Below are 12,948 nucleotides of genomic sequence, written 5' to 3'. Positions count from 1 at the left end.
GTGAAATTTTTGCTACTTGCAACCAAAACCTCTCTAGAGTCCTCTCCTTAAGCTAGACACTAGGCAACAATTTGTGTTGCCATTCAAATTATTTAACAACCAGTATTAAACCTGAGCACTGAACAATCAGAACAGACTGCAGGCCATAGCAATGGGCCTGGGTCATAGAAGATCCTGCTGGACCACAGGGAGGTCGGGGGCACCCTGGGGAAGGGCTGAGTTGGCAGGCACACAGAGAAGCCACTATTTACCAGCTTGGCACAGAAGGATTTTGATATTTGAATAACCTATGTGGCTGGGTGGTACAAACTAAACTGAACGTGAGTCCTTACAAGGTCCCACAACTGGTGCTGAAATGCAAAGTGAAAATTCAAGTGAAACAGGGAGAAAGGCTTGGGATGAGCGAGCAACAGGTTGCATGTCCAAGATGGCCCAGGAAATGCGGGATGAGGGTGGGTGGCAGTTGGGGCAGGCAAGAGGCTCAGGATGTTGATTTCTTCTTCGAGGTTTCCTTAGTTTCAGCCTTGTTCTCCTCTGCCACCTTGGAGACAACTCTGGAACTGCCCCTGGAGCTCCCCTCAGATTTGGTCCCAGAGGTGTGGCTGAAGGCCCTGGTGTCGGAGGGGGTACTGTAGGTGTAGAAAGATTCCGAGGCAACGATGTTGTTGATCTTCCAGCGGAGGATGTTGCAGGCCTTCACCATACAGGGTGACAGGAGGCAGGAGATGATGTAGAGGATCACCAGGCCGACAAACAGGCTTGCTGACACCTGCAGGCACCGCGCAACAGGCATGGGTGGGCGGCCTGGGGGTGCCGACCCACCCAGCAGGGCTGCTCGAGGGCAGCCACTCACCATGAGAATGAGGAAGGCCCGCCTGGCACTGAGTGGGAGCCCGTGGACGTGCAGCAGGAAGGTGAGCTGGTAGTCGCAGTACGTGCTCTTGTCCACACCTCTGGTGGGGGATGGGGTTCAGGATTGGGGGAGGAGGCAGGCACGCCACACGGAGACCCTGACCCCACCTGGGCCATGTGTCTGCTCACCTATTGCTCACCAACACCTTGAAGAAGAATTCGGGGGCGAAGATGCTCTGTGGAATGGTGTCATGGCATGGGGAGTTCTCCAAACACAGCCACCTGGGGGCACAAGTTCAGGCACTTGAGGTACAAATCACGCCTAGCACGTGCCAATCCCTGACCTTCCCCTTCACCCCACAAACTCTGGGTGAGCACCAACGAGGTGCAATCTCCTACCTTCCTCCCTGATTCACTCCTTCACTTACTCAGTCAATAGGGCTGACTGAACCCCTGTCAGGTGACAGGATGTTTATTTACTCATTTATTTCTTCCTGTCTTTACCTCTCCAGCTGTCAATTCCTCTGTTACTATGCATTCATCTAGATTATGGGTTGTATATCTATTATGTGTCAACTTCTCATTTATTTCCTGCTGCCTTCATTCCTTCATCCCACAAATGGAACTGGAGCAGCTATCAGGTACAAAGTCACATCTTCATTCATTCATTCTTTCCTTTATTCATGTATTCAATAAACACAGGTTGAATACTGACTAGGTGCAAGTTGGCTACTTTGTTCATTCATTCACTTCCTTCATTTGGTCATGGCATCATTTTCTCCCTTGCGTTGAATCAAAAATAGTTATTGAGGCCCTATATGGTAACTTTCTCCCTCCCCCCGCCCTTTGGCGGGGCCTCAAAGCTTGCAGGATCTTAGTTACCCGACCAGGGATCGAACCCTGGCCGCCCCACCCCTCCACCGCAGTGGAAGCGTTGGAGTCCTAACCACAGGCCCACCAATGAATTCCCCTATATGTTCTTTCACTGTTTTATTCATTCATTAATACCTCCATTCAAATGTCAATAAATGCCTACCATGAATGAATGAATTTGTTCATTGTTTCATTCAACAAATACTATCCTGCCTATTCTGGACCTGGACCTATAAGGAAGACAGACCCCCCAGGAGACAGTGACAGCTCAGAGGGGTCAGGCCTGGGAAGGCGGAAGCACAGGCTGAGGGGTCAGGGTGAGAATGGGGAACATACAGGAGGACACGAGAGCCAACTGTCTCATCTAGAACAGTCAGAAAACTCCTTCTGGATGAAGTAGCATCTGAACTAAGGCCTGAAGAAAGACTGAGAGGGACCCGTCCTGCAGACAGAGGGTTCAGCTTGTTTAAATGTCAGTCTCCTTTGAGGAACACAAGGGCAGTCAGTGTAGCTGAAGACCAAGAGGTCTCCCAGAGGCAGAAGGGATGGAGAGGCCCTACAGACTGGTGGGGAGAAGCGGGCTTGCAGTCAGCCCGGCACTCACTCAATGCCTAAACTGTTGTGGGACATGATGTTGAAGGCCGAGTCCTCGGTGGTCGTCGTGTTCCTGGTTGTCCAGATGAGGCTGCCAGTCCTGCGCAGGAAGGGGTAACCTCACTGGGGGCGGGGCCTCAGTGGGCGGAGGCCCCAAAAGAAAGGGGGGTGGTAACTGGGTGAGCGGAGCCTCGTGCCGTGGGCGGGGCCAGAGTTTGTGGGATCCCAGGAGCCCGGGCTGTGGGCGGGGCCTGAGAGAACAAGGTGGGTGGGGTTTGCAGCCCAGGGTTGGTCTGTGGCTGGCAAGATCGAGGGGCCTGCTGGGGAAGAAAGGCCCACTAGGGGCCTGGTCCCACGGGCATTACTTGTCCAGGGGGCTGTTGAAGCGGTAGATATCCTTCTCGCTGTATTCCTTGATGGTGTCCAGGGTGGGCCCGCCGCCCACCACCTTCAGCACGTAGCTGCCGGAAGCAGAGGTGCACATGCGCTGTCCGGAGTCCTGCATCGCTTCTACCCCACTCCCCCACTCTCCCCGCTGCCCCCGTCTCCCGTCAGCCGCTGGCTTGGCCACGACTTTACCTGCCCTGAAAACTGCCAGAATCTCCCGTCACCAAATCTTGGATCAAGAAGAAGGGGTAGAAGACTGTGGGGTTGGGAGGGGTTGAAGCCGGGAGGAGAAATTAGCTCTGAAGTGGACGATGAAGAGGGGAAGAAGGAGAGATGAGAGGACCAAGGGGAAGAGCTGGGGCAGTGAGCGGGAGGGAGGAAAGGCCAGGGAGGGCAAACTAGTGGGGACAGAGGACACAGGACAGTGAGAGGAAGGGACTGGATACGCACTGTCGCGGAAGAGGAAACAGGGCATCTCGGGGTCGACGTGCACGCAGTCGAAGTAGTGTTTGTTCTGCAGGCGGTTGTACTCCAGCGTGTAGGTGATGTCAAAGGCGAGGCGCTTGCCTGGCGGGCAGCCGATAAGCACTGGAACCATCAGGTTGCCCTGAATGAGAGGAGAAAAGCCTGGCTCTGGGGGTGGGGCTGGGAGGACGCCCCTCCTCCCACCCACACCACCACTACCTGCCAGGCTCACCCTCATCGGAGGGCAAGGTGATAATTATTATTATCATTAAAACAATAATAACTGCAAACACTTAAGTAACTCTTACTATGCACAAGGTACTGAGGGATGCTCTCAGTGTTTTACACATTCAAATTCATTTCATCCTCAGAACAACCCTGTATGATATAGACCATTAATAGCTCCATTTTAGAGATGGCAAAAGTGAAGCACAGAGAGGTCAAGTCACTTGTTAATTATCCAAAGCCACGCAGCTGGAAAAGTGGCAGAGCTAGGATTCAAACTGAGACAGGTTGCTTCCAACTGCCTCCAGGGTAAGACATACAAAACCACGAACACCTACATCTATGAAGCAGCCAGCTCCTAGTTAGACATTTTTTAAAAAATTTTTTATTCCATTTGGATAAATTTTAAACTATTAACAAGCAATTGCATTTTTTTATTAATTAACTTATTTATTGGCTGTGTTGGGTCTTCGTTGCTGCACATGGGCTTTCTCTAGTTATGGCGATCAGGGCTACTCTTTGTTGTGGTGCACGGGCTCCTCATTGCGGTGGCTTCTCTTGTTGCGGAGCACGGGCTCTAGGTGCATGGGCTTCAGTAGTTGCAGCACACAGGCTCAATAGTTGTGGCTCACAGGCTCTAAATCGCAGGCTCAATAGTTGTGGCACACGGGCTTAGTTGCTCTGCAACATATGGGATCTTCCTGGAGCAGGAGTCGAACCCGTGTCCCTGGCATTGGCAGGCGGATTCTTAACCACTGTGCCACCTAGGAAGCCCCCTATTTAGACTTTAAAGGCTGAGGGAATTCCCCGACAGTTCAGTGGTTGGGACTCCATGCTTTCACTGCCGTGGCCTGGATTCAATCCCTGGTAGGGGAACTAATATTCCACAAGCCTTGCAGTGCAGCAAAAAAATAATAATTGAAAAATAACATAAAGGGCTGAGGTTTAGCCTGAATTCTCAAACAGTAGACCTGGGGATATAGGAAGGAAGTAGAGCCCAGGATGGGGGTTAGATGTCTGGGAACCCCCATGACATTGTCTTGGGGATGAAAGGCTCTTGGCCCATTCTGGGGATAGGGCCCAAGGATTTCATCAATTGTCGAAAGGACATGGGCACCTGGAGACTGCAGCCTGGGCTTGATGGCTACTGCAGAGAGGGGTTGTGGCCACAAATTAAACACTTCCTGTGCTAGCCCAAGCCAAAGCTTTTACACCTATCAGCCACGGAATCACCTGGAGGCCTAATGGGTGTCTCAGATCAATCTACCAATAACCCACCTCTGTTTATTGCGCTTCATCCCTCTGTGTTCAGGCTAAAAAGCCTTGGCCTCATCCTGGAAACCTCTCTTTCTCTCACTGTCACATCCAGTCCATCCAGAAATCCTGTTGTTTCTAGACTTCCAAATAGAGCTACCATCTTCCCCAAACCCCCAACTCATCTGTCCCACCCCGGCTGGCCCATTTCCTCCCTGGTCTCCCTGCTCCTGCCCCTTCCCCGAGGCTGTCTGCCACATGCAGCCAGAGGGATGCTGTGAACACCTGAGTTGGTCCTCTGCTCAGCTGCCTCTCACGTGACTTGTCCATCACTGCTTCAACCTCATCTCTCTCTACGGTCCTCCTTGCTCACCCTGATCCAGCCATGCCTGCTCCTCGCTGTTCCTTTAGTCTAATACATGAAACATCCTCCTGACTCCAGGCCTCTGCCATCCATCCCCTCTCGGTGGCATGCTTTCCAGCATATAACTGCACACTCACTTCTTCCCCGCCTTTATGTCTTTGCTCAAATGTTTCCTCCTCGGCCAGGTCTTCCCTGAACCATCCTATGGAAAATGCTACCCTACCCCATGCCCCTTGCCCACTTCTTTTTCTCCTTGTGCTCATTGCCTCTCAACATACAGTATCTTTTTTTTTTAAATTTTATTTATTTATTTATTTATTTATTTATTTATTTATTTATTATTTTTTGGGGGGTACACCAAGTTCAATCATCTGTTTTTATACACATATCCCTGTATTCCCTCCCTCCCTCGACTCCCCCCCCCCACCCTCCCTCGAGACCCCCCCCACCCTCCCCATCCCAGTCCTCTAAGGCATCTTCCATCCTCGAGTTGAACTCCCTTTGTTATACAATAACTTCCCACTGGCTATCTATTTTACAGTTGGTAGTATATATATGTCTGTGCTACTCTCTCGCTTCGTCTCAGTTTCCCCTTCACCCCCTGCCCCCTCCCAAACCTCGAGTTCTCCAGTCCATTCTCTGCATCTGCGTCCTTGTTCTTGTCACTGAGTTCATCAGTACCATTTTTAGATTCCGTATATGTGAGTTAGCATACAATATTTGTCTTTCTCTTTCTGACTTACTTCACTCTGTATGACAGACTCTAGGTCTATCCACCTCATTACATATAGCTCCATCTCATCCCTTTTTATAGCTGAGTAATATTTCATTGTATATATATGCCACATCTTCTTTATCCATTCATTTGTTGATGGGCATTTCGGTTGCTTCCATGTCCTGGCTATTGTAAATAGTGCTGCAATAAACTCAACATACAGTATCTTTCAGTTCTCTTGCTTATTATTTGACTCTCTGTTCTAGGCTGAACTGTGTGTCCCAGAAGATATTAGGACCAGGGAAGTCCTAATTCCCTGGTAACTGCCCACCCTTCTGACCTAATTTGGAATAGGGTCTTTACAGATGTAAACAAGTTAAGATGAGGTCGCACTGGATTAGGGTGGACCCTAATCCAATGACCAGTGTCCTTATAAGAAGAGGGAAAGTTGGACACAGACACACAGGCAGAATGCCTTGTGAAGATGGAGGTAGAGATAGGAGTGATGCACCTACAAGCCAAGTAATGTCAGGCACTGTCAACAACCCCCAAAAGCCAGGAGATAGCACAGAACAGATTTTCCCTCAGAACCTGTAGAGGGAATCAACCCCAATTTCGGACTTCTGACCTCCACAACTGGGAGAGAATAAATTTCCCAGTTTGTGGCAATTTGTTATGGCAGGCTAGGAAATGAATACACTCCCACCCCCACTAGAACATCAGCTTCATAAGGACAGGAATTCTGTTTTATTCACTGCTGTAACTCCAGCACCTAAAAAAACAGTGCTGGCATGTAATAGGATATAATAAGCACTCAATAAATATTGGTTGAATGAATGAATAGCTGTAGGCCGCAGGGAGTGAAATCTGTTCCTGGTCTGTCCTCTTGATCCCCATCCCAGCCCCATTCTCCTCTGTGGGCTGTCTCCAGAGTGGCCTGTTGAGAGATGCCCCAAGCCTTGAGCACCTATTATGTGTAAATGTATTCCCTGCTTCATCCAACATATTCACAGACTGAGAACCCACTGTTTATCAAATTAGTTCCAGTTTCCATTTTTTTCCAGGATGAGGAGCCAGAGAGAGTCTCTGAGCCTTCCAAATACACATACCTCTTGATCTGGTAATGTGGGGGAGGGAAGAGAGAAGGACAAGAAACCTGACAGGCCCCAGCCTGAGGATACAGAGAAAGAGAAGTAAGACTACATCCCACCGTCAGCACCTCTGTTCCCTTGTCTGTTAAAAAAAAAATCACTGGCTTTAAAAAAACTTAATCTTTAGGTGGGTATCATGGTTAGATAGATAGATTAGATAGATAGATAGATAGGTAGATAGATAGATAGATGATAGATAGACAGATGATAGATAGATAAAGTGGGTGTATATAGGGATACACATGCGCACGCACACACACACCCCCCCCCATATATATAGTGAAAATTTCACTTCCAGATTTGCATCCTCCAACTGTCCTGCCTCTTCCCTATTGTGGGAGTAGGGAACCATTATGAGTACTTTCTTGCACATTTCCCCAGAGTTTCTTCATGCAAATAAAAGCAAACATGAATATATGTTCTCAACTAACCTCTCGCATGCTAACATTTTGAATATGCTGTTCCGGTCCCTGCTTTTCCCTTTTAAGAATAAAATACAGTTTGGAGACCATTCCACATCAGCATGTGGAAATCTTTGTTCCTCCACCCTGACCCCAGGCCTTTTTTGTTTTTTTGGCCACACCATGCAGCTTGAGGAATCTTAGTTCCCTGACCAGGGACTGAACCCAGGCCACTGCAGTGAAAATGCCAAGTCCTAACCACTGGACCACCAGGAAGTTCCCTGCCCCTCCCCCACCCTTTTAAAATAGCTGCATAGTTTTCCATTGCCTGGGTGTACCACCGTTTATTTAACCACTCCCCTATTAAATGGACATTCAGGATGTCTCCAATCTTTTGCTGTAACTGTGTGTTGCAGATCAGATTCCCAGAAGGGATCTGCTGGGTCAAAAATGGAGATGTTAACTTTGACTTTCTGGGGTTATGATAAAGAGGGAAATAATGCGTATCACTAAGGATAGAAGGAAACAGTTATTGGTCAGAGGTCCCAGCATTTGACTCTGAATATCCCACGTAATCCAAGGAGTTGGGAGCTGTTACAAGCCCCCTTTTTTAAACTGCTCTGAGTCATACCAACCCAGGAAGGAAAAGCACCAGGCTCTGTCTCCTGGAGAGTGGGAGGGAAGTGGGTGAGAACAAGGCATCCTCTACCACTTATTAGCTCCCAGGGCTACTCTGAGCAGATGTCTGCACCTCTCTGAGCTTCAGTGTCTGCCCCAGTGTAAGCAAGTGAAGAACCAAGGACCCAGGACTTCCCTGGTGGTCCAGTGGTAAAGAATCCACCTTCGAATGCAGGGGATGTGGGTTCCATCCCTGGTCAGGGAACTCAGATCCCACATGCCCGTGCGCCACAACTACAGAGCTCAAGTGCTTCAACTAGAGAACCTGCATGCTGCAAACTACAGAGCCCACGCACCTTGGATCCCGTGTGCCACAACTAGAGGAGAGAAAATCCGCAAGCCACAACTAGAGAGAAGCCCATGCACCACAAGGAAAGATCCTGTGTACCTCAACGAAGATCCTGAGTGCTGCAACTAAGACCCAGGTGGCCAAGAATAAATAAATAAAAATAAATAAAATGAATATTAAAAATAAAAAGGAATCAAGGACCCAAAGGCTTGAACAAAGCACGTGTGAGCAGGCAAAGGAAGAGCAAGGTGTGAAGGAAGGGCCAAGCTGGCCCACGTGCTACCTTTGTGCCAACTGGAAAAAGAAGCCCTGTGTCACAGATACTCTACCTCCCCCTGCAGAAAAGTATCAGAAGGAACATACAAGCTTGTGTACAATCTACACAAAGCAGCCCTTCCTGAAAACATGAATGGATTAAAGGAGGGAGTGGGTGGCTGGACAGGTGAATGATGAAAATGAATGAGAAAGAAGAAATTGGAGGGCATTCATGGGATTCCCAGGAGGAGCTCTTGGATTCGCCCTATTGAGACGCAACCCAACCCCTTCCCTCCCAGCACAGGCCCCAGTACCCCAAGTCCAATACTTGCATGCGGGGCCCCTGGTGTGTGTTCTGGAAGCAGTGTCCGGACGAGCCCACCACCTGTGAGTAGGAGCAGCTGATGACTGGTGGACCCCACGGGCCCAGTCTTTCCCCTCATCTGCATCCCTCCCCTCCAGAGGGTCTTGGACTGCACCTTGACGAGCATGGAGGTCTTCAGGAGGTGATGTCCACTAATGCCCTGGTCAAAGCAAGACCTTTTATCACTGAGCGTAACCTGGGGGTGGGGGCAGAAATGAAGGGGTCAGCAGGCCAGCGGGAGGACCCAGGAACCGTTCAAATAACCCCGTTCTAACAGGTCCAGTGCCCCAGTAGCTCTGCCGTCACGGCGGCACCCCTCCTCCACCTGGTCTCACCCAAAAAAGCACCGAGTTGCGATTAACAAGGACCTTCTCCTTCACCACCGCCTCGATGCAGCCCGGGTCGGCCATCACCACAGCCAGGCCCACCTGGCTCTGCAGCTGGAAGGAGACGCCTGCTTGGAGCAGAGGGAGGGGTTAGGGCCTGGAGCCGGAACCAACAGAAGCCCCGCCCCTCAGGCGCCACCCGGCCCCGCCCACAGACCCTGCAGGGGCTCCGGCTCCCGGGCAGTCAGGAAGACTGAGAAGCGGTAGCTGGTGCCCTTGTCCAGGAAGATGCGCTCGGGCAGCTCGTTCTCAGCCTTGAGGTCGTAGATCTTTTCGTAGCTGGTCATGTCAACGTGCACGTTGCCCGCACTCCGCCAGTTGCTGGCCAGGTAGAAGTAGTAATCCTGGGCGACGGGATGCGGGGCAAAGTCAGTGCCCCGACAGGGGGACGGTGAGGGGGGGAGGGCGGAGCCCGACTCGCCATCCTCTCCACGCACCTGGTCCTGCTTCTTGTTCTTCCACCAGCGCCAAGTGGGGTCGTGCACCGGGTCCGCATATGGCTGCAGGGACCGCCGGCACCATGAGGGGGGCCAAGGGGCGTGCCCAGGCAGGCAGTATCCCCAGAGCCCTTCCTAGCCTCAGTCCCAGCCCCTGACCCTCAAAGCGAAAGATGCACACACCCTGGCGCGGCCCCAAGCCCCGCTTTCAGCTCGACCGCCGCACCCCCAAAGCCATCTCCCGCGAGCTGCGCTCGACCCCCTCTCCGGCCCCTCTTAGCCTCAGATGCACCGAGGCGGCTCTCCGCGCCCCGCAGGCCTCTCCTTCTACGCCTCTGCAGCCCGCCTCACACAAGACCCGGCCCGCATGGCCCCGGCCGCCGCCAGGCGCCCACCTTGTCGTACTTCGAGTGCAGCCAAAGCAGGTAGTAGACGAGGCCCTGATAGACAGCGAGCGAGTTCTCGCTGTGGAAGCCCCCGGGCTCCAGCACGCGCGGCGGCTGCGCCCGGTAGCGCTCCTGGCGCGTGTAGATCTGCGGGTTGGGCAGGTCCCGCAGACGCATCACCGTGAAGGGGCAGAAGTTGGTGAAGGAGAGCGTCTGGTGGCTCCTGAGCGGCGGTAGTGGGGGGACGGCGGCTGACTTTTCCGTGCCCCGCGCACCGGGAGCCTCCGCAGGCCCCTTTCCCACCTCTGCGCTGCTGACTGTCCAAGGCTAATCCACCTCTGACCTTCCGCCTCAGCCTCCGCCCCTGGTGCCCCTGCACACATTCACCTGGTCTTCCCTGGGCCCCTCAGGCCACAGTCCCGGACCTCATCCTAGACTCACCCCCACCCCCTCCAGGGTACTCAACCTCCTAAGTGTCCTTCCACCTGCCCCCCCCCACCCAGCTGCCTCCCTGGGCTCCTCTGCAGGTGAGCGGAAGTGTCATTACTGAACACAGTAAAATCTGACCATGTAGCCCCTCCCCTTAGCCCCATCATGGCTCCCCAGGCCCCTCAAGATGAAGTCCAGGTTTCTCCCTATGACCACCAGGCTCACCTTGTCCACACCGCCGCCACTGCACTCTATGTGCACTGCACTCTCTCTCAGTTCTTGATCACCCAATCTCCTTTCCTCCCCTTGGCACATGTGGGTCCCCTGGTTTGGAACACCCTTCTCCATTCTACCACCTGGTCAATTCTTCCTCACCCTTCAGGTCACAGCTCATGTACCTCTTCCTCCTTGAAGCCCTCCCTGATGCACCCTGCCCCCAGTCTGGGTCAGACCCCTCCTCTGAGCCCAGTGGTTGTCATTGGGGATGGCTTGGTCTCCACCCCACCCCACCCCTGGAAAGGGAGCTTCACGTGGGCAATGCCTAAGGCTCTCTGACTGCTGCTGTGGTCCAATATCTTCTCACCCTTTCCGCTCCATGAGATAGTCGTTGCTGATCTGCTGGTACATCAGAAGCTGCTCCACAGGCACCAGCCTCTTGACGAGCCTGCCCTGCTGGTTGTCTATAAGGTACACCAGCTGCAGTGAGAAGGCAGGGCCAGATGAGCTGGTGTCAGCCACCCTGCAGCTCCCCCATGTCTCCCCCACAGCCCCCTACTTAGCACCTGGTACAGTTTGTTGTCTTCGTAGAAGAGGGTGACCATGGTCTCATTGGGAGCGTAGAGGGAGGACTGCTGCATCACCTGTAGGCTGATATGCACCTCCCAGCCCTTGGACGGGAACAGCTTGTACACCTGGTAGCTGCCCTCCAGGAGGTACCAGATCTGGGGGTGTGACAGCCAGGTGTGTGTGTGTGTGTGTGTGTGTGTGTGAGGTCCCATGGCCCTGTGACCCCACCTCTCCCTCTGTCAGGTGTGAGGGCCCCATTCCCTGAAGGGTGAGGCTTGGGAGCAGACCTCCAGCTGGGACCAGGTAAGCCATTTCTCTACTTCCCAGACTCAAATACCTCTGCTTACAGCCCTCACTTGCCCTGATAAATTTCTTCAATGTTTCAGTCTGCTTGAGTTTCTATAACTTGCAATGTAACCATTCCTAATATATACACCCCCTGAAGGCCTGGGGTCTGAGGAAGGAGCCCTCTTTTTTCCTTCCCACATTTTACACCCTCCAGGGTCTTACCATCCCCTTGGCCTCAGTTTCCCATCTCTGCACGGATTCCCCACCTTCTCATCCCCCAACACATTTGGCTTTAGATCTCACCTCCTCCTTAGCTTCAACCTGGAGGATGCCCTCCAGCCTCCAGCATGTTCCCTCTCCATGTGGCCTCCTCTGTGAAGCCCTCGCTGACACACACACACACCCAGACGGGGTCTGAACTTCCATAGGTGCTGTTTTCCCCACTGCAGGCCCAGCTACTCTGAACTGTCGCTGTCTGGGAATGAGCGCATCTTCCCAACTGGACTGGGACCCTGTGAGGGCAGGGCCCAGGACTGACCCACTGGCTGCTGTGTCTCCAGCACTGGATCAGGCATACAGTAAGTGCTCAATATTTATGAACTGAACTGCATGATGGAATGGAAGAGGACCCCCTCTGGAAATCACATCATGACTCTGAGCACAGGTTTTTCACTCTGAGTGACTTTGGAAAAGACACTTATCCTTTTCAAGTTCGAGGGTTCTCAGCTATAAACGGAGCTTCCATGGCCCTTCCCCGGGGTCCTTGAGGATGTTCCCTTTCCTGGGCCCCTTTACCCTGACAGGGGGAGAAGGGGGACCCCTGGGACTTGGGGGTGGACAGAAAGGAAGTGGGGAGAGGGGCAGGGCAGCCCACCTCCTCGGTCTCTGTGACAAAAGCCATGTCCCCATGGAACGAGTTGACCAGGTACTTGATGGACAGCTCCTTGGGGAAGTCCGCCAGGTAGATGAAGTTTTCATAGTTATAGCTGCAGAGGCAGAGGTGGGAGGTAGGGGCACCCAGGCTAGGCCCTGGGGAATATTTGCTTCCCCAGCTAGGCCTGACACGATGCAGGAACCATCTACTCGATTCTCCACCAGCCTTGTGAGAATGTGCAAAGGAAGCCTGGGCCTCTAGCTTCTGCCCCACATGCCAAACCCTGTGGCTGACCTGCCCATCCATAAACAGGAGTGTTTGCCAACTGCCCAGAGAGTTGGCTCTGGGGCCCCTAGATTCCTGAGGGGTGAAAAGTGTCCTCACCTTTCCCCCGACAATGCCCTTCTAGTGCTCACATAGGTTGAGTCCTCACATCAGGTTTCATTTAAGAAAGGGCTCCCAGCTTCCCCCCTCCTATCTCTGCCCTCCCCAGCC

The 12,948-nt window shown here is 52.5% G+C and overlaps 1 protein-coding gene across 1 annotated transcript in view; it reads right to left on the bottom strand.

Moving 5' to 3' along the window:
- Positions 1-256: 256 nt before the first annotated feature.
- Positions 257-12,948, bottom strand: part of CATSPERG (cation channel sperm associated auxiliary subunit gamma) — a 28,045-nt gene continuing 15,353 nt past the window's right edge. Inside the window, exons 14-29 of the mRNA XM_057711897.1 lie at positions 12,454-12,565; positions 11,288-11,446; positions 11,089-11,201; positions 10,086-10,299; positions 9,691-9,753; positions 9,411-9,597; positions 9,203-9,324; positions 8,983-9,063; positions 8,832-8,888; positions 3,157-3,313; positions 2,899-2,962; positions 2,685-2,780; positions 2,330-2,419; positions 1,042-1,134; positions 854-953; positions 257-769 (exon numbers count right to left, since the gene is read on the bottom strand). Coding sequence (XP_057567880.1) covers positions 482-769; positions 854-953; positions 1,042-1,134; positions 2,330-2,419; positions 2,685-2,780; positions 2,899-2,962; positions 3,157-3,313; positions 8,832-8,888; positions 8,983-9,063; positions 9,203-9,324; positions 9,411-9,597; positions 9,691-9,753; positions 10,086-10,299; positions 11,089-11,201; positions 11,288-11,446; positions 12,454-12,565 — 1,996 coding nt within the window. The 3' untranslated portion in view covers positions 257-481. The remainder of the gene's footprint in view (positions 770-853; positions 954-1,041; positions 1,135-2,329; positions 2,420-2,684; positions 2,781-2,898; positions 2,963-3,156; positions 3,314-8,831; positions 8,889-8,982; positions 9,064-9,202; positions 9,325-9,410; positions 9,598-9,690; positions 9,754-10,085; positions 10,300-11,088; positions 11,202-11,287; positions 11,447-12,453; positions 12,566-12,948) is intronic.

Source organism: Hippopotamus amphibius, chromosome 16, assembly GCF_030028045.1.
Source record: "Hippopotamus amphibius kiboko isolate mHipAmp2 chromosome 16, mHipAmp2.hap2, whole genome shotgun sequence".
Lineage (NCBI taxonomy): Eukaryota > Metazoa > Chordata > Mammalia > Artiodactyla > Hippopotamidae > Hippopotamus > Hippopotamus amphibius.
The sequence above is the reverse complement of the archived record's forward strand: the minus strand, read 5'-3'. Positions and strand labels throughout refer to the sequence as shown.